At 35.6% G+C, this 21,199-nt stretch overlaps 1 protein-coding gene across 2 annotated transcripts in view; it reads left to right on the top strand.

Annotated features, from left to right (window-relative positions):
• The window catches only part of me1 (malic enzyme 1, NADP(+)-dependent, cytosolic), a 59,648-nt gene that overhangs the window by 10,241 nt on the left and 28,208 nt on the right, over positions 1 to 21,199 (top strand). Inside the window, exons 2-3 of one of the 2 annotated variants that reach the window (XM_043260941.1) lie at positions 10,332 to 10,465; positions 14,006 to 14,155. In XM_043260941.1, the coding sequence (XP_043116876.1) occupies positions 10,332 to 10,465; positions 14,006 to 14,155 (284 nt within the window). The remainder of the gene's footprint in view (positions 1 to 10,331; positions 10,466 to 14,005; positions 14,156 to 21,199) is intronic. The other variant, XM_043260942.1, reaches the window with a different exon arrangement.

The raw sequence follows: 21,199 nt of genomic DNA, 5'->3' as shown, positions 1-21,199 counted from the left end.
AAAAGAAAAAGAAAGCAAGATTAAGTTGTTATTTACCTTAAATCCGTTTAAACCAAACCAGAAAAAAACAATGTATTGTTTGGCAGCACTGTATCATTTGCACTTTGGCACCCTGACACAGTCTGAAAAGTGAGAAGTAGGAAAGTAAAAAGCCTAACACTTTCTCCTTTTATTGGTGTAAATTTAATTTTAGGCTTTTCAAATATTATGTTTCGATCTGTCACCTGTCGAGTTCTCATATTCATCCATATTCTGAGTTTCTGATTCGTAAAGTCTCATTACAACGTCCTGCAGTTCATGTTTTTTTTCTAGATATTTATAGATTGCTTTGTTTCAGGTTGCCTTGTCACCTAGGTCATCTCTCTGTACTGGAAAACTCTCCTCTTCGGTTTCCTATTTAATCTTTTCTTTAGTTGTTCTGGTACTATTCCCTAGTGCTCTGATGAAAAGATACAGCTGGAGATGCCTGTTTTTGTTCAAAGAGAGATGATGACAGACCATTCTGAGAATGATAAAGGCAAGTGGTGCACATTTAGAAGAAATGCAGAATAAAAAAACAGTGTCAGGGTTGTTGTACTTGAGAACAGGTAAGCCTAAAATTCACATAAACTATAAACTGGTTCTTCAAATCTTATTGGTTGAACAGAGATGTTGATCCAAAACGTCACACTCAGCAAAACCAGGTTCTGTCTTGACCACGAGGGCTTGGAATTTTATTTTACATCCATTATGCAATTGGATCTTCAGTGTCTATTAATTTAATAAAAGAAAGGATGTCTCCTATTTTAACTAGAATAAACCTAGTCTGGCCTGTGGCATGTCCTGACCTTATTTCTGCTTTTTATACTTTTATTTCAAGACCCATTTAAATAAAAGTTGTTTGGTGTTTAATCTTATACATTTTTGCCAGAAGGTATAAATAAACGAATAGTACACCTAAAATGAAAAATGAAAATTACCTCACCCTTAGGCCATCCCAGATGTATATGAGTTTTTTCATCACTTAATGTCTTGTGAAGTGAAAAACTGTGTGTTTGTAAGAAACAAACAATTAATGTTGTTTCTGGTCAAAATATCATGCTATAATCCATAATAATTCTTCCTCTAGGGAAAAAAATCCATGCCCTGTTGTCCTTTTACATTCCACTAACATCGTTTAGTAATGTTTTGGACTGTTTTCACCTATAAACTTTGCTTGATGTGGCCATATTTATCTCCTGATTTAGCCAGGACATATTTGGAAATAAAGCAATATTTTAACCAGAAGCTATGGTTTGAAGTATCTTTAATGCAATGTTTCATTTCCAGTTCTGATGAAATGTAAAGGTTTTAGCAGACACGTTTAATTGTATTTCTTTTCTGGGACATATCAATGACTCATTCTGCACAGTTTTTTGTATGATTATTGCATATGACTCTCTATATGTCTCTAATAGAAACTTAGCAAATAGTGAATGGTTTGTGACTGTGTATTAACTTTTTAGAAAGGGTATGAATCCTGTCATATGACAACAGGCACAATGAGCAGCAATAAAAACAGCAAGGGATAAAAGCTATCTTCTTTATAAATTATCTCCTTGTAAATGTCACCTTAGAGACATTATTTTTATTTAACAAGATTTGACTGAATATTCAATACAGCTTTTTTCACGCAAGCTCTAACACCTGCATTCCAGGCCTATAAAGATTTCACTTGATGTTTAAAAGTCTACCAGCCATCTTGAACTGAAAGAACATTTTACAACTTTAACAGAAAGCATAGAAATCTACCCCCTTTTACAACCCTTTGGTACCTTTGTGGACAACGTGGTGACTCTTTTGAATGAAAAATTGAATGCAAATGAAAGGGAATTTCACTGTTTGTGATCTGTTTATGTCCCATAACTATGGCAACCCTCATTAGCAGTCATCTTACTTAACATAGCAGGGTCAAAAGTCAGAGTGTGACTTTTAACAATTAAAGAGGAGCACAAAAGAAAGTGCATTTCTAGCTTTGTGTCTATTAGGTAAATCCTTACTAGCCTCGCTGGAAACAGATGGCTTTGAATTGTTGTTTTTAGAAAATTTGCTGCTCTGTTGCTCGGCTGGATCGTGGCTTCTCAGATATGAATAGTTATTTAGATTAAAAGCATATTGACAGAGCTTTTAACAATGCTGCATTGTGCAGATGTGTACTTTAAGATTAGCATACCCACGTTCAGTCAGCCACAAAAATGTACAGGTGCGTGACTGGCTTTTTGTTTTTGTGTTTTAGTCTCGAAAAACCTTTTATGTGTTTGCCCCCATGAAAAGTTAATTCACAAGTTATTTTGACATTTAGAATAAACAATCAGATAAAGAAAATGATTTTGATGTTGACAGCATCTTTTCAGTCACAATGGCTTGCTGAAAAGTCCAGCGTACACCACAGAAATGTCTATGGTGCTCACAATTAATACAGTAAAAAATACCATTGTCAGGTAGTATATATATATATATATATATATATATATATATATATATATATATATATATATATATATATATGCATATATACATGACCTGAACAAAAACTATATATATATATATACATATATACATGACCTGAACAAAAACTATATATATATATATATATATATATATATATATATATATATATATATATATATATATATATATATATATATATATATAAATATATATATAATTTATTTATTTATTTTTTTTGATATTTTATTTATGTTTTTTTTTTGTTGGAGAAGGACCAGGAGCTCATTTGATTTAGAGCAGATCATAGAACAGGGAACATAGAACAGGGAATATTTTAATTTCATATGCCTGTTTTTTGTTTTCTCCTTCGAATAATAACAACCACTTCACAAATCGTTCCTAAAAGTGTTGTCTATTAAAAATTTATCTAATCATTGGATTCCTTGTTGAGCTGTCAGCATACTTTATACATCTAATGCTGTCTTTCGGTATTTTCTCATCCAGCTGCACAAGACTGTTAGAATATACATACATATTTCACTGCTGAGCTAAATATTTAGATCTATTTTACATAAGAACATTTTCATAGGATTCCTTGTGGAGCCGTCTGCATACTTGCTTTTTTCCTCAGTGCTGTTTTTTCCTTCGGGTTTTAGCTTCAAAAATGCAAAAGATTATTTTGTTTCAGTTTTATTTCTAATTAATGGGCAGGAAAAAAGACAAAAGTAAATATTTTCCAGATATTTTACACATTTGTAATATTCATGTAGTTTTCACAATCTAAATAGAGCAGTATACTTGAAAAATAAATGTTGCTTTTATATTTTTAGGTGATTTCTTAGAAGTGGATTGTCATATTCGATTTTGATAAAGAGATCTGAAATGGCACCTTTCATAGTGATACTTGTTAAGAGATAAGGGGTGAAGTGATTGTTATGTGAGTGTGTAGATTTGCTTATTAATGTTTTTGACATTGAACTTTTAGTATAGTGTCTGTGGGTAAACAGAGTAATCTCTGTGGAAAGTATCAAGCAGGCAAGTCAAGAATCTGAGTCATACTTCTGGTACCATAGTTTGCTTACCACTAAAAAGTGATACCACAATTCATAAAACACAGGGTTGGTTCAAAGCCAGACAGTCTAATATTGATGGAGGGGGATTTCTGTTCACATTGATATTTGTTGATGCAGCCCTCTCTTTTTGTTTGTGCTTGTGAGTCATGCCCTCCTCCAGCTGCTATAGGACTGTAATTTCAGTACTTTATTTATCGCTCACTGTTCAAGTACATATTTTTTAGAGTTTAGTATTAATGGTGCACATGTGGGTCTTGCTTATTGCGTTTTCCTCAAGGTTCACACGTGTCTGTCTTTCTGCATTTGAGATCATTTGCTTTTTGTTTTGTCTTCTTGCCTAGTTGGTTGCTTGCCATTTGAGGGATTCTTTTATAGAGTTTTTATTTACACAGACCAATAGCGATGAAATTTGTTTCTTGGACTTTCATGCAGTCATTGCAGATCAGAGGAAGTAAAGGAATACTTTTCCCAAATATGAAAATGCAATTTTTTAGCATTATCGTACGTTTGACTTTTTTAGTCCATTTAATTGAATGGGTAAAAACAGTTCACTGCTTTATTTTGTAGTTGGCAAAAGTCAAACAGGCTTGGAATGACATGAAGGAGAGTAAATAATGACAGATTTGCATTTTTGTGTGAACTATCCTTTTAACGAATGCTGCTTATTTCTCCTGGCTTGCTTGTGGAGGAGGGAACTGATAAACAAACATTCAGTGAGCAGGTTTAACCACTGTGCCACTCAAAATGGCATTCACCACACTCTCTCCACCCTTGACCTTCCTTTCTTTGGTTATCCTTAGTTTTTGTCTTGGCCATCAGCAGCTCTGTAATGGCTGCTTGTGGCCTGAATTAAGAGCGTGGGAAGATGCATATGGCATTAATACAGCAATTTAAGTGATGAGGGTGTTTATGAGAATAGCATGTGTTCATACATTCCCTATTTGGTCAGCTGGAAAGGTCTAGTCTGAGTTGTACCCGTGACAGCTTCTATTGGAACTGTGTGAAAAACTTTTTTGATTTCACCAACAGGCAGCCGAACCAGGAGACAGTTGGAAAAAAAACATTCTCTATCATCATCAGTGCAGAGCAATACAGCTCTCTGGAGTTGAAGGTGGATCATGTGATTTGTGCAATTAATTGATGTAAGGTAGCCTGGGACTTTTTGTCTCTGTGTCTGTTCACTCGCATGGCTGTTGCGTCAGGTCAAAGCATTCTCTTAAAAAAACTTTTCAGTGTTTTCGCTTGGATGAAGGTCTTCACTTGGTCATAGGAGAAACGTGAGAATGCGAGAAGCACATCAGAACAAAAACTCAGCCTCTGATCTCTGAGAAAGAGAGCCAGTTTGTGTATTTGACTGACATGAAAGATTTCCTTTCTCATGTCCTAAAATGGACCAAATTTCAAACCATGGTTGTAGCTAGATGAGGGTTATGTTTGATATGTAATTGTTGGTCTGTTCATGAAGATATGCATATGATGTTTTGTTTTTTTAACTATAGGCCCTGTGAAAGTCTTGCAAAAAAAAAAAAATCAAACATGCTTTTACCACTCTCATTTTTTCCCTCTAAAAGCAAAAATAATTCCCAGTAATGAAATTTCCCATTATTAATTGCAATTTCAATAAATGCAGTTTTTTTTACATTTCATACATTATTGAGATAATTAGAAAATTGTATCCTGTATACCCAATATACAGTTATTTGAATTTGCAAGTAATATTTACCTTTTTTATTTGTTGTTTTTACTTGTATGTCTTTAATTTTTTCTAATCTATGCAAACCTTTGGGGAATGTGGAAATTATGTGGAAATGTTCACCAGAGTGGAAAATATTTAAAAAATAATAATAATAATAATAATAATAATAATAATAATAATAATAATAATAATAATAATAATAATAATTATTATTATTATTATTATTATTATTATTATTATTATTATTTAAACAAACTATTAAAAGCAATTCATTTTTTTATGATGCTGGTTTTTCATTGTTTAATATTTAAAGTCTGGGTAACCAACTACTGGAACATAAAATTGCCCAAAATTGAAGAAACTCTCTTGAGCAATGCTTTGGTATCACTCCAAGAATATTAACTCAGTCCAGACTATGTGATAAGAAAAGTCAAATTTCAAATTATAAGGAATGATTTTAGAAAGCAGGGGTTATGCAGATGGCTCAACTCAACTTTTCTAACCATCAAGAACATGAAAATGCAATTTTTCTTCGAACGCAGCTCATTAAAGTGCTGTTGACACTGATGTGACACACGGACTCTCATGTATTCTCCATTACAGGATCAGAAAACATCACTTCCAATGTAAAGTTCCACTGAGGAACAGCCTTGCTTTGCTTTTCTTCTACCTTGGTGCTTTTTTGGCACCGTTATGGACCAGCTGCAACATTTTCCGTGTAGAAGTAACGGGAATTTCAGGATTCGGATTGAGTTGTTTGAACTGGAATCCCTGTGTTCTTCAACGTGACCTCTTGCTTGAAATCTAGAAGAGCTTTTGAAGGCTGTCGACTGGCTTTTGTCAGGTCAAATACTAAGCTTTTATGTTTGCCACAGAGTACTTAGTGCTGTGTGTTTGGGGTGGCGCTGGTCATGGCCAGCGTAGAAGGGTGGTGGCATTGATCTTCTGATTACAGGTTGGCATGCACACCAGTTTTCCTTGCTTGAGCTTGTGTGGGCATAACACACGCTGGCACACGACACACACTCTTTATTGTGGTTTTTACGCATGTGGAAGCATTCACACATTCCTGCTCTGCCTGTCCCTTAACTGCTACAAAAAGCAAAGCTGTAATAAGCTGAGCCAAAAAAAAATCATGGCAGACCCTATGATATAAGCATTTCTTTGCACTTTGTCTCTTAAAAGTCTCCCTGAAATCAAAATTAAAGGTGTTAGTATCAATACGTTAGCCTTAAAATTATTTATAATCTGTATATCTTATTTATATCTGCTTAGATATAGTCACTTCCGCCAAAAATGATCATTTGACATCACCTTCAGCTTCTCATCAAATCTTCTGACCAATGAAATGCTCAATGAAGCGCCCCCCCACCTACACTATAAATAGATGCTGAAGCTGCTGCTGAGATCACTTGTTCAGTGTAAGCATCTTCTGTACGGTGAATGTCGATGTAGGCGATAGGGACCGATTCAGGCAGTGTGAATATGCTTTCGATTTCGGGAGGTGGGTTGAGATCTGGTTTCATCTCAACAGTTCTCACAGCCTGACTGGCCTTTGTCGCCGGTCCAGAGACGCAATAGCATAAAGAGAATCGTGTGCTCGAGTCGGCATATATTGAACACTTTTAAAACCACACAGCCTCAGCGTGACTATGATCACTATTTTGTTTTAATAAGAGTTTTGTATGTAATCTACAGGGTAATTAGACTTTGGCTGTCAAATGCGGCTTTATCAAGCTCAACGGCACTGGCCAGAGCAGATGTAAAAAAACCACTATGTCTAATTTTCTTTATTCTGTTGAACACAAAAGATGTTTTGATGTTTCAGTGTTATTTGAACACCACTGGCATTCTGAATATCATCTTTTGTGTTCCACAGAAAGAAGAAAGACAGTTATTCAGGTTTGTGGGGCTGCACAATGCAATGCTGCACAATAAAACTAAAACTGTGATATGACTTAGTGTTATCATGAAATTGCAACGGCTGAAATTTATGTGAATACATGCACTGTCTCTTTGTTTCACACAATCGTATCCCTGCTTCTGCACTAAGCGTTGATCATTTATAATGTGCATGTGTAACCGTCTATCCAAACTTGTAATGAAAAGTACTGATGCACCCATTCTACTTTTTCCCCCCTGATAATCAGCTTCACTTGTATATGCCACAACGCAGAGAAGAAATCTCTAATTCTGTTTCATGGTGGCTTTGAAGTTTTCCTGCGGTTTTTCACTTGAGTGTAAACTATCCCTTTAAGTGCTTTTAAATGATGCATTCATAGACTCTTTACTCTATTTGCCATTCTTTTCATCTCCTACTGTTTACAGTCCTGTTGTATACTGCACCATATATAGAGCAAGATTCGCAAGTCTCGCACTCATCTTGGCATCTTGGCAAGGCCGCGTTGCTCCTAACCAGTGCCAAGTTCCTCACCATTTCCCACGCCAGCCCCGCCAGGAGCTCTGGGACTCATTGCTCTAATCTTGCCATCCATGCGTGCCATCAAACAGACCACTTTCCCCAGTCCAGCCATCCATGGCCGTGATCAGAATGCCAGTCCTGGGGCCTGTGGACATGCCCTCCGAAGTTCCGCCCGCAGCTCCATTGTCAAAAACATTAATTTGCCGCTTGGGCCCTGTTCCACCGATGTCTCCATTACACATATGACACAAGGAACCATTCAGTGTTCGTAGAGCTGTCTGAGCAATTATATTTGACTAGTTAGAGCTGTTCTCGTTGAGATTGTCTGTTGCTGTTGCTTTCAATTCATCATCAATCTTCTGAAATCACTAGTTACAGGAATATGTTGGCGTGTAGACACCCTGCCAAAGCACATTTATCTATTCGCATGTGTCAGTAAAGGTCAATGAAATGCTTATTTCAGACAAAGTTGTCTTGGATAGGTTTTCAACAGCTCTCCAGTCTTTAATATACGGTTTAGTTAGTGTTTTAACAACCATACAAACGAACAGAAAGGAAATCTGATGTAATCATAAGTGTCTAGGGATAGTCCTACATAAACCACCAGCTTTTGAGAGCAAAATAGAATGTTCGTTTTTAATCACAAAGGTTGCAATTCAGACATGGCAGAGCTCTTAAACACAGACCATCAGCGGCGCACTGTACAGTTTGCTTCGGAAGATGACAGACACGGTAAAAACTACAAATAACATCCAATGGCTACTGAGTAATAAGTATTTTTGCCACAGCATCTTTCTAGAAGCCGAAAAGTAATGTTACATGAGTATTTGACGTATGAATGTGTTCTATGGTGTGACTGTTAAAAAAAAAAAAAAAAAAAAAAACTCTAACAATGAAGATAAACCACTCTCATGCTATTTGTAACTTTAAGAATGAAGATACAATTTTATTATATTGTTTATTTGTATGTTAATTTTTTTCGACATTTTTATATAGGATACAGTATAATTTTTCTTTGTCAATTGCCGACATGTTGTTTATTGAGGGTTGTTGGGTGTATTTGTACTGTAGCTATCAGAATTTTAATTATATACAGTATACATAAATGCATACTGTATATATACATATATATATATATATATTTTAGAATTTAAATAACTGATATATTCTGTTATAAAAACAAACAGTATACACATATAAACAAATAATTATTATGGATGCAATTAATTGCGATTAATTGTTTGACAGCGCTAATTGTTTTTAGATTTTTACACATAATATATTTTTGTCTGTTTTGCCTGCTTTACTGCTTTTGATCTAATTTGGAAAATTTGCTTTTTGTTTTGTAAGTAAGTTTAATTGGCTTGCAGATATTACAGAAACATAGCATTTCATTTTTATCTTATGAAGCAGCAGAATCCTCAGAATGTTTATAAGGCAAGTTCCTTTTGGTTTCACTTGTGTCAATAACACCACATCTTATTGCACGTGTGCAGGCTAGTCTTCATGTGTTTACAAGGCCAAAATAATTTTTACAAACAGACCACTTAACATAACCAGATGAAAAAGGGCTGAAAACTCAGACTTGAATATACTTGTTTGAAAAGCAAATCTAGCACAGCCTTTCAGGGTTTTGGGCCTTTCTTAGTGGTTTCTCTGAAGGAGCAGCCAGAGGCGCGGCAATGATGATACAAGTCTGTCATTAAGGAAAAGACAGGCTTCCTTCTCTGCCACCACTTTCAGTCCTCACAGATATTTCTAAATAGGCTTCCATCTCTGTGGAACACAATCTTACCCAACAGGGCACATGTGGAGTCTGGTAATATGAACTCAGGGCCCCCTGGCTGTAGCATTTGTTTTGTAGAGTTCAGGGTCAGGGTAAATGTCAAGGGTCACGGTGGCAAAGTAGCAGTCTTGCCCCTTTGGCTGTGCGCCACACTGTGGTGCGATCCAACTGTGACCTCTGTGACCATTCCTTAGCTTTGCTTGCATTACAGACTTCCTCATATAACAAACAGTGAGTTGGGAATAGAGCTGTATGAGCAGCTACATAAGGCCTTTAAGTCATCTGAGACATATGGAAGGGAAATATGGGGATTTATTTAAGCTTTTCCAAACAATCCTTTGATAATACAGCTGCAGAGGCTTAGTTGAGAAAAGATTCATTATTGAAATGAATGCAAAGTATATACGTTTATTATTACTTTAGTAGCCCTTGTTAAATTTTTACATACTTCCACAGAATGCAAGTGTAATATAAACGTGAACAGAAAAAATCAACAGGAAATCGACATTGGCCCCATTCATAGTTTCTATAAAATAACATTTTATGTATACATATTTATATAAAATAATGTTAATGAAATAAACTGTTTTTATTTTCACATATTTTATTATCATAATGTTTAAAAGATGAATATTACTTTAATATAATCAGTTTTTATGAGGTTAGCAGCCATTGCTCCAGTCTTCATTTGCTAACATGGTGCTCAAAAGTGTGTATCGCCAACTTTTCTTACAATCCAAAAAATGTTCAATAAATGAATAATGTTTTGTCGTAACTTTTTTCTGAAATGTCACATTAGGGAAATAAAATGTATTCCAACATTCACTTCACTCCAATTTTAAACTTCTAAAATAAATAGTTGACTGTTCTGTGTGCTTTCTGCAGGGGATGGCCTTCTCCCTGGAGGAGCGCTTGCAGCTTGGCATTCATGGCTTATTGCCTCCTTGCTTCCTCAGCCAGGATGTGCAGGTATTGCGGGTCCTCAGAAACTACGAGTTAAAAAGGGATGACTTGGACAGGTGAGGAACATATTGTGCTGGCATTCGTCCTGTTGCTGTCAGACAGTCTTGCTCTGCTATTATTTCTTTGTCTCGTATCATTCTGTTGTTCCCTGTAACTACATTTCACACATATCAGATCAAAGGAATAGTGTTAGATATAAGACTTGCTGTTGTTGCTGACATTTGGACAATAAAAGCTGATCCTTCTGTACTGCAGAGGGGCTTTTGTTTTCTGAACTGCAAAGCAAAGGGACATCAATAGATGAATACCCCTGCTGGTTGAAGGGACATAAAAGTCATCATCAAAGTATCATCTAAATAGCACAGAATTCATTCGCTCCTGCTGTTATGCCACTCCCAAAGCAGTAGGGGATCTGTTCCCATATTTTGCAGGCGTGGAAATTATGTTTCCATCATATCTCAAGGCTGTCTTTGCCAGACAGAGGACAAAATTTATTTCTGGATGGGTCACTTTCATTTGATTGACCCTGACCTCAGCACGCATATTACTGACTGCTGGAGCAATGAGAGATTCTTTCCCAGACTATCAGAGTTATTTTGATGTTTGCTGCTTGAATTTTTGACGAGAAACATTCCAACATTTTTTATATAAATATTTGAAGAGTATTTTTGAAAAAAGAGAGTAAAAACATTTATTGACTTGGATTAGGGAGACAAATAGTTTTTTATCAGTACAGTATTGGCATCTGAAACCAGTTTCTGCCATAAGCAGTGTTCAGTGCATTAAGGAGCTGTAGTGAGTAGACATTCCCAACAGAGCTAATTCATCGCATAACACACAGGGTCTCATTCTGATCCTTTGTTTGATTAATATCAAGCAGTGGGGACTGCAGAAAGCGTTGCTTATCCATAACCTCTCTCTCTAGGTATTGAATAAACAAAATAAAAGCTCTTTGTGTAGTGTTGATGTGTTATTTAAAATTCGCTTTCATTATCATACATTGGGCTTTCAGTCACTGTATTTTTGTCCTGCCTAGATGCTGGCTTCTGTATATGATTATGGGACAAGCTTATTAATGGGGTGGTGATTTGCAACAAATGGGCAATAAATGAAACCATGGTTACTGACGGTACTTGTTATTTAAATGCACAGAAATAGTCACAGAGTTAATGGAATGTCGCGACTAATAATTCATAATTCATTCACTTCATAATTAAATTTTTTTTGGTGTGTTTTTTTGTGTGTAGTGCAGTATGTAAATATTGTACATTCATGGGTTTTGAGCTTTGAACGCAAGTAATTTCACTCTTTAGTGATTCAGGAAAAGCAGCATTTAGAGGAAATATTACAGAAATGCATGCAGAATACTATATATCCTGTGTGTTTTGCCGTAATACGTGATTGTTGTTAACCTTTTGACTTTTATCAACTGAAATGCAAAATACTGAAACTAATGAACTGTCGCAGATGTACACACACACCACAAATTTTGTGTCTAGTCTGCAAAGCAATGAAATGTGACAACTGAATGATTATAATATTTCAAATGGTTTCAGAAAGCCAGAGATTAGACTGGTCACAAATCTTGTGGTGTGTGTGTCTATGTGTGTGTGTTTTTCCTGTAAGGGGTAGGTTTAGGTGAAGGGCTGGTATAGGGCAGTAGCATATACAGTTTGTACAGTACAAAAACCATTAAACCTATGGAGAGCCCTCATAAACCACAATAGCCAACATGCTTGTGTGTTTTCATGTGTGAGTGTGTGCGATCACGCAGAACAAACAACAACCCACCACGGATGACTTAGTGCCGAAAGAACATTAGAGAACAAAAGAACATAAGAATCATTTAGTGTTGTAATATATTTAAATATAATATTAATTATATTATTGCAGGATTGTGCAGCCATTCACATCAGGAAGAACATTTTAAGTTTGGTTGGAAAAGTTTGAAAGAAAAATACATTAAGAAAGAAGCTGTCTATCTGATTTAAGCATATGCAAGGATAAACTTGCTTAAAGTCCAAAAATTATCATGCTTGTTAACATAGTCTAAGCACCTCATTTTAAGTACCCCTTCACAACACCATAGTATATAGTAGGAAGAGTATAAACTCTGTGAAAGCCATTACTTCCAACAGTTTATTGGGAATACATACAGCTTTACAACAGAAGTTTGCTGTGCCAAAAGAAAAGACAGCCAATCTAGCCAGATTCTAGCGTAGCCGAGTCTCAAGAATGGTGTCTCCTGAGACGCAGTTACAGGTAACAAGGTCCAAAACATCACTCACACATTTCACCCTCACAAACGTTGTCAGAACGCTGGGGTCTAAGTCATTATGACTGTCACGACAGAGCTGACAACATTCACGCAGAGTTCGATTTGTTCTCATCTCACCTTTTGCAGTCTCCTCCTGCCACAAGAAGGTGGGCACGCTTCTTCTGAGCCAAACAAGAAATATATTATGCTTTTCCCTTGATGGAAAGCTCACTCGGACTGATGGGGAACGTGACGCGGTCTTGTTAATTTGGGTCAGATGTAAAACTTGAACGTATTTCTCTTGAACGTATTTCTATAACAAGGAACTTGTGTCTAAGCTCTCTGGGGGCATTTTTTGTGCACGGTGTGTATTTTTCCTAGCTTTTTGACATAAGCAGGGAAAATCCCCAATTATTCTTGAGCTTTGTTTAGAAGCAGCAGTCAAGACTTTTTAATGTGACAGTCTGGTCATCTCTGTACTACATTTTTTTGGTGTAACTGTTGTACTGCATTTTCATGTAATTTCTTTCCTAACATGTCCTTCAGCCTACCTACACTGAATTGTGACGGCTCTAATACTGGAGGAGATGTCATGCTTATTGACTGTGGTTGGTGGTGAAAATTTTCCCTTTTCTTCCATAATCACAGATTAAGAATTAAATAGGTTTTTAAAAAGGGATTAAACCAATGCATCCTACGTTCCTTTGGATTCCGTGTCACATACTGTATTCCAAAAGCCTCATTTTGGCAGCAAAACATTTAGCATTGAATTTAATGGCCTATTATCAGTCTTTGCAAACATGAGTCTGAGGTGACTATCTTAAATGGTTGGGTAAAGCCTTAAAGGGATAGTTCATCCAAAAGACTTTATTCTTTCAGAAATTTGAAGCACAAAAAAGTGAGTCCACTCATCATAAATAGTGCTCCACAAAGCTCCCCCCGGTCTTCTGAAGTGAATATGTGTGTGTAAGAAAAATAACCACAATCTCTGGCTTTTGCTACCTGTTGTACACAGATTGTGAGCTGTTTTACCTGAAAGAAACTTGCACTGACTGATCTTAAAACATATCAGTGCCTTTGTGTTGTCTTAAGATGCACACCAGCAATGCATTTTTCTAAGGCATGTTTGTAAAAATTACTTAAATGTCCTATTCAAACTATGGCCTACTCCTGTTTTAGGCTAAACCTTGTCTATGAAACCGGGCCTAAATGTAGAGCAATATAATCCCAGGGGGACTTGAAAACCCAGAATCTACTGTCTGTCTTGCTTTCATTGCTTTTTTCTCCTTTAGCCTTTGCTGAACTTGGTTTTAAAATGTTATGTTGTACTTTCTTACAGATATGTCTTTCTGATGGGCCTTCAGGACCGTAATGAGAAGCTGTTTTACCGAGTCTTGACCTCAGACATAGAGAGGTTCATGCCCATTGTGTACACACCTACAGTCGGCCTAGCGTGCCAGCAGTATGGCCTTACCTTCAGGAGACCTAGGTAAGAGACTCCTAAATGTAACTTAATTTGTTTTTATAGTTAAGTTCTTTCTCCTTCAACACGTTCCCTAAGCAAACACATCCATCCGACTGACAGATTTTCTTTCAGCTCCTGGCATTGTTTCTGTGCTTTTGAATTGTTCTACAAATTGTTGAATATCTTACCTCCAGGCAAATGAAACTGAACGCCTCTGGAAAGTTTAAACATATGCCTAGAGAGTTGAATATACATCCTGTCATTACAGAAATCTATTGTATGGTGAATTTGGAGACTGTGCTGTCAGATTTTTTTTTACTCCTTGAAGTATATGCCAGTATAAATAAGCATAACTTTTAGTTCATTGACAAGCTTGGCGTATGTTGTGAGATTGTTATCATTCTCGGCTTCCTTTGCTGGTTCAACTTGTGATTAGCAACCATTATCACTCATTTTATCTAGCAAATTATGCCTCTTTTTGCCTTTTTTCTCCTTACTGCTCTACTTTGTGGAGTGAACTTGGTCTGGACATGATCAAAAATAAGAATGCGTTTCAAGTCTTTTCATTGTTTTCAGTGATTCATTTTGAGGGATTTCCTAGGATCCTCAAATGAGGGGAAATTTTAGAGCATTCCACACCCTCAACGTTACACAAGAGCCTTTCACAATCTCACTGTATGCAAAGTATTTGGAAAGAATGACTAGAAGGCTCATTGCTTCAGATTTTGTGATATAGGACAGTGGTTCTTAACTGGTTGATTGCAACCCAAAAATGTGCCTCAGGTCTCTTCTGATAGGGTTGAAGAACAGCAGGGGAAAAACTATGCTAAATGCAACTAACCATATAATTGTCCATCGTTAAGAAAGCAAGATAAATAGAAGAAAGAAAATGAAGGAGAAAAGATTTCCATATCTTTTGCTGATGACTATATCTAATAAAAAATACTGTGTTATAATAATAATATCACTATTGTTATTTTATTTTATTTTAATATTTATCCCTGTGTGTTTCACATGTGAAAAAGAAAATGAATATTTTGTCATCATTTACTCATCCCAACCTTTATTAATATTTCTGTGAAAAATGGATGGAGAGTATATATATATATATATATATATATATATATATATATATATATATATATATATATATATATACATATATGTAATTTAATGTAGTGTTATGTAGTGTACTGTTTTTAAAAGACAACATACTGCATAATAAGCCAGTTTCTTATCACTCAGAATCACCAGACTTCACAAACGCTTGTTGAAATTGTCCATGCCTGCTTTCCTGTGCAGCAGGGTTCATAACAAATCTTTGAACCCAACATAGTGGCTCAGTGTGAGTTGACCTTCTGCAATAATGCTTTAGAGAGATGCTGACCCTCTTGTCCCACCATTGATCTTCAGTGAGCAGACTAAAGAATTTCTAATTTCTGAGGGTGAGCTTTCTGGTGAAATGTCAGAGGTGTTGTCTGGGAATGTTGACAAATAGTCACGAATGGCCTTTCCATGACCCAGAGCTCTCAACTAAGTTGCTAACTAAATGCAAATTTAAACATTTTTACTAAGTAAAAAAAAGAGGTTTGCAATTGCTGGTCAAAACAGCAGTTGTCTAATAAGTGTAAAACACAGTCTTATTACAGTCGTTTTTTTGACATGTTAAGAAAGGAAACAGGGATTAAGTGTGTGGTCAGAGAGCATTCCTGTTATTATTCCTCAGGTAATGAGAGAGATTTCGTACAGGGCTTGTCATTTATGCAGAATATAGGGTGGACATGTCTCCTTAAACTTTGTGGCCCCCATAAAGAGACTTAAAACTTGCACTCTTTCATTTGGCCCACACACATTAAGATTAGGTTGATGAGCATCTATGACATTAGAAACTCCCTTTTCTTTCATTGACCCCCTGTTTTGAGTGAGCAGTTATTTTTTTCACAGGAATTGCATTGAACCATTTTTTACAGGGTTACAGAAAGCCTTTAGGTTAAAGATGTATACTTGCATTAAAAAATGGGAGTAAAGTTGGACAAGAATTCTACAAATAATATGGCATAACATTTGAGATTTAATTCTCTTGGTGATTTTGTGGACATTGTGAAGCAATTTGGAGCTCATGTAGTATAGTCTCGGTGGAATATAAAAATCACATCCAGAGTAAATACACAGCTGTAGGTTGTGTAAAGTTTAATGCCCATTAGTTCAGTGTGAATATATATATATATATATATATATATATATATATATATATATATATATATATATATATATATATACTCTTAATTTTAAATTCATAATGTCATCATAATGCTTAGCTTGTTACCCTTTTTTTAAAAGTTGTCTACATTCACTAGACAACTTGGAGAGGCCTTCTTGATTTCTTGATCTAACTGTACTGTGGTGGAAATCATTATAGAAGGTACAGTACTTCTGTCTTTTTCTTGTTCTGTGTCGTATTTTGACCTATGGGTGTCTGCAACACATTGTGATTTGAAGACACAGTGTTAGTCTTAGTAAATTTAGTTAAAAGTATGTGTAATATTCAATGTTACCCAATTGTGGGCCAATGTTTCTCTGTAACAAATCATTGAAATTGGCCATTGAAATTGGTTGTTGAGATTCCTTTCCTCCTTGTAAAACTGTGAAACCTTGCCCTAAAGCGAGTGAGGCTGGTGAAAGAAATAAGGTGTAGTGTTGGCAGTTTTGGTTGAAATAGTTGTTCATGATGAAAGGTTTTTATGGTGTTATTTCCACATGGAAGTATCCAGCAATGGAACACTGTGGTAATAATATTAAATAAGACTGAAAATTAGGGAACATTTTTAAGTTATTAAGTGGTAGTACAGATGCCAGAGCAATTAAAAAAAAAACATTTGTGAAGTAGAGGCCCCCAGCGTCTTCCTGTCCTGTGGATTTGCATGCATGCTAGTTTCTCTGCTATAGAGTATCTGAATCACTGAATATCATAGGACTCATTTAAGAAGAACCCATTTCCTAGTGGTAAGAGGTTGAATGGTTTACCATTCTGTGATGGATGTAAATGCCCTCCAGTTATTCAGAAACCTCATTTTCCAACCACTGCGACATGCCGGCATGTTCTGCTTTTTTGCTTTATCCCAAGTAGGAGTTAGAGTCATTTCTGTGGGATGATGGGATATTGATCAGAGGGCAAAATGAGGCTTCAATGTTATAAGAATATATATTTTTTCCTTATAGAGCACTGTTTTGATCAGCTAAAATGTTGCAAATTTATAGTTTGCTTTTTTTTCATTCAGAGAATTATTAAATGCATGTTTGCAGTCCCAGGTGTCACAGGGTTTTTAATCCTGTGGTTCATTTACAAGAAATTGAAATTGAGACTGCAGGGCATACTAAATTTAGGCACGATGAATTAATTTAGCATGAAATTAATAAACGTTTTGTGCAATGGCCCCAAACATTTCAAAATATATAAATAATAGTCAAATGATTAAATGTCTAAAACAACAGTTTTTCTTGTTTAGGATTGTAAAAATACAACTTTACAATATTAAACAAGACTTTATATAATCCTATGGTGACAAAGATAAGTTTTCAGCAGCTATTATAGAGTTACATGATCAGTTCAGGTCTAATGCATCCTTCCTGAATAATTTCCTTTTTAAAAAATATCATAGTGACCCACAACATTTGAATGGCAGTTTAAGTGTTTAGATATATTGTAATAATTACTCTGTGAGGCAACATTTTAAAATGTGAAGTTGCTTTATTGAGAGTGCACTGTAGCTTTCAACGTAACACCAGACGTCTTGAAGATGCATTTGAGCTATACATCCCTTTATAGTCCTAAAAGGATTTGAGGAATCTCCCACTTAAGGGAGCATAAGGCACCTGACACAGTGACTCTCACGTATTGTACAAATACACCGTTCTGACCTCAGGGTTAACAATGCACATTTACCAGGTTTTAGTGTCAGCTGTTATAAAGGGGGCAATAAAGTATATCACACAGAGAAAAACAGGTGTTGTACACGTAAACAATGTTGTAATAATTATTTGCATTTTTATATACTCTTAAACCTGTGGTCTTCAGTCTCAGAGGCCAAAAAATTCACAGTCCAGATGTTTTATTTTAGGTTAGCTGTTGATCCAGATGTGTTAGTCTGGGTTCATGCCATTTTTTTTTTTTTTTTTTTTTGAGGTTGTTTTAATTTCCAGTCACCTTGGCAAGAAGCATGTGCACATCGGTTGGGTGTATTCTAAAAAGACATTGAAAACATCTCCATTTTAAAGCAGCGTAACAAATTTAAGCAGTGTTTACATAAATCTTGCATAACGAGCAATCCGTAATAACATTTGTTAGAGGTTGTAAGGTCTTAGCCATGTGCACGATTATATGCCAGTGATAAGAATATTTTGATAATGTTAGGAAAGCATTTTGCCTGTTTTGCTGAGATAAAACATTATACCATGATCTATGCTTAACAAATCACATAATGCTTGTTGTCTGTTGTTAAGATTATATAGGAGTGCATGCGGCTTGGATTTAATGTCATTGTACGAGTATTGTATTTTGATTTTTCCATGGAAAAGCTCATGAAAGCACAAGTAATTTGGATGAAATTGGTAAATATGAAAGCTAAGATAACTTAAATGTTCAGGATTTATGGCAAGAAGGTATTAAAGGAATGTTTTACTCCGAAATAAACATAAATCAAACTAATTAATTTACTCAACATACAAGTCACACGAAGTGGACTGATTGAATCATTTACAAACTAGACTAGTCCAGTTCCCAGAAAACAGAATTTTAAGTGAACGACAACATTACATACATTTCTTTCAGTCCCAGGTGCACTTGTTGAATAGATTACTTTTAGGGTTATTTCATTGTAACTGCATGGAAAAACCCCAGTATATTATTACAAATTTCTCTTTTTGTGTACAATGGAAGAAGAACGTCATACAATAATGAATTCATTTTTGGACAAACTTTAATCTCTTTAAACTCCTTATATGAAGTTTAGTACTAAGTCAAGCTCCAGACTCCGGTCTGCCTGTATTGCTTCTCTGAAATGAAGTGAAGTAGGGACGTCACAGCACAAAGTCTTTGGCCTGACCGTAAAGAGATCTTTTAATAGTTTGGGAATGAATTGAAGATGCCAGAGTGTGTTTAATAAGAGCTTGTGAAACACTATGCAGCGTGCTATGATTTTCTCAAGGGGAGGAAATAACTCTCTTTTGCAGGCTCTCTTGCAGCGCAAAACGCTATTGCAGTATTTTATAACTCTGTGTGGTGTCATATTTAAAAAAGGCCCTCTCCAATAGGTCACTGTGCTGACGCTTCTACATTTAATTTTAGTGCCTTATTATTTTATCAGCTGCAATAAGTTCAACAACTCCTGTGGGAAAGCAGAATCTCAGCCTGAACAGACTTTAACTGATATTTAGTTAAATGAATAAGCCTGTGGGCAATTTTAAAGTGTGGGAAAGTAACCTTTAGGGACAAATACTCAGACGTTCTACAGTTCATTTATCTCGACTTGTCATGTTGCTTTTTTTTTTTAGCATATCTGTTAATGTTTGGTTCCGGATGCAAACTCATAAATAATTATGTGTAACAGGACATTTTAAATTCAGATTTATCCTTCCATGTAATATGGATAGAAACCTAAACTATTTGTAAATGTGAATACCACATATAGAGGTAGGACTTGTGGCCTTAAAAACCTATCAAATTTATGGGACATTATTAAAGCATTTATGTTTCCTGTAAGTGCATTTAGTCTTGTTTTATAACTTGGAAGAGATTGAGAGATTGCACATCACTCCAGTACTTCAAAAAAGGGGATATGCAAAATATCTAAATAAATTGTATCTCAGGATGGTAATCAAATTTAATGAGGATGCAAAAAACCTGACAGGCGTTTCAGCAAAAATGAAATTGTGTGACCAGAGTAAAAAAAAAAAAAAAGAAACCTCTTTTGTGAAAATTTACCTCTTAATTTGTACATATAATTCTGATTTATGGGATTGTGTCATCTTTAAAACTTTGGTGTCAGGCTTTTTTGCTCACATCTCCATGGCGTCAAAATTTTGGAAAAAAGTCATTGGCCATCATGCTATGCTAGCAGTGGATGGATAATTCAACTGCATATGGCAAACTCTTCAGCTGTTATTTGATGTTTACAATGGTTTTTAAGATTTTTGTGCTGCTCTGCTGTGATTATGAAATCCTTTTCATATGCAGTGCACCTTGGCCATGGTATGTTGTTTGAATAGGCCTTTTCTTTGAATGTTCATTCTCATTAGACACATAAACACAGCTGTTGAAGATGATTTGGATGCTTTGCTTTGGGGAAATTGGCAGTAATCATTGCGCTATAGCAGAGAATCAATAGGCATCGTGGGTGCAGCACACCCACAGTCAACAGAAGAGGCTTTGGAATATATTGTTGATGTATTTGTTTGGAAAAAAACTTTACTAAATAAACATGTCATAAACAATTCAGTCCGTTTTTCAGATTTTTGGTTTGATTTTACAATTTGTCCACTTTGCACCTACCTCAAGCTCTCTCACTTGTACCTGTATGCCAAAAGAGAAAATGTACTGATGGAATGATTGAGATATAAAATGGGGTGGGGAAGGTCTAGTTGAATTTTTAAACCTCCTAAACCATGAATGATCACCATTGCGTCTTTGAGAATGACACTGAACATTTAAGAAGACTGTCAATGCACTTGCTGTCTTTTTTCAGATAAAAATGTCAAGTAAATGACACCTTTGTAAATGTTTATGGAAACTTTGACTAGCTCTGTGTGACTCCATTGCGATGTAATTGGTGATGACGGTGAAGAATGTTTAGCCAACTGAGCTGAAAATCTTGGGAAATTCTTATTGCCAATTTTTTCATGGCCGCTCGAAATTATGCAATATTATTGTGTGACGATCTGAATTAATATGACAAGATACGTATGTGTGTATATCTGTAATGCCGTTATTTATTAATTATTAATGTTAAGAAAAATAACTTAAATGTGGCCCAAATGTTAAAATTGACACAGGACAGAAAGGACATTGTTTAA

This window comes from Puntigrus tetrazona, chromosome 16 (genome assembly GCF_018831695.1).
Source record: "Puntigrus tetrazona isolate hp1 chromosome 16, ASM1883169v1, whole genome shotgun sequence".
NCBI classification, from domain to species: Eukaryota; Metazoa; Chordata; class Actinopteri; order Cypriniformes; family Cyprinidae; genus Puntigrus; species Puntigrus tetrazona.
This window is presented reverse-complemented; position numbering and strand designations above follow the sequence as displayed.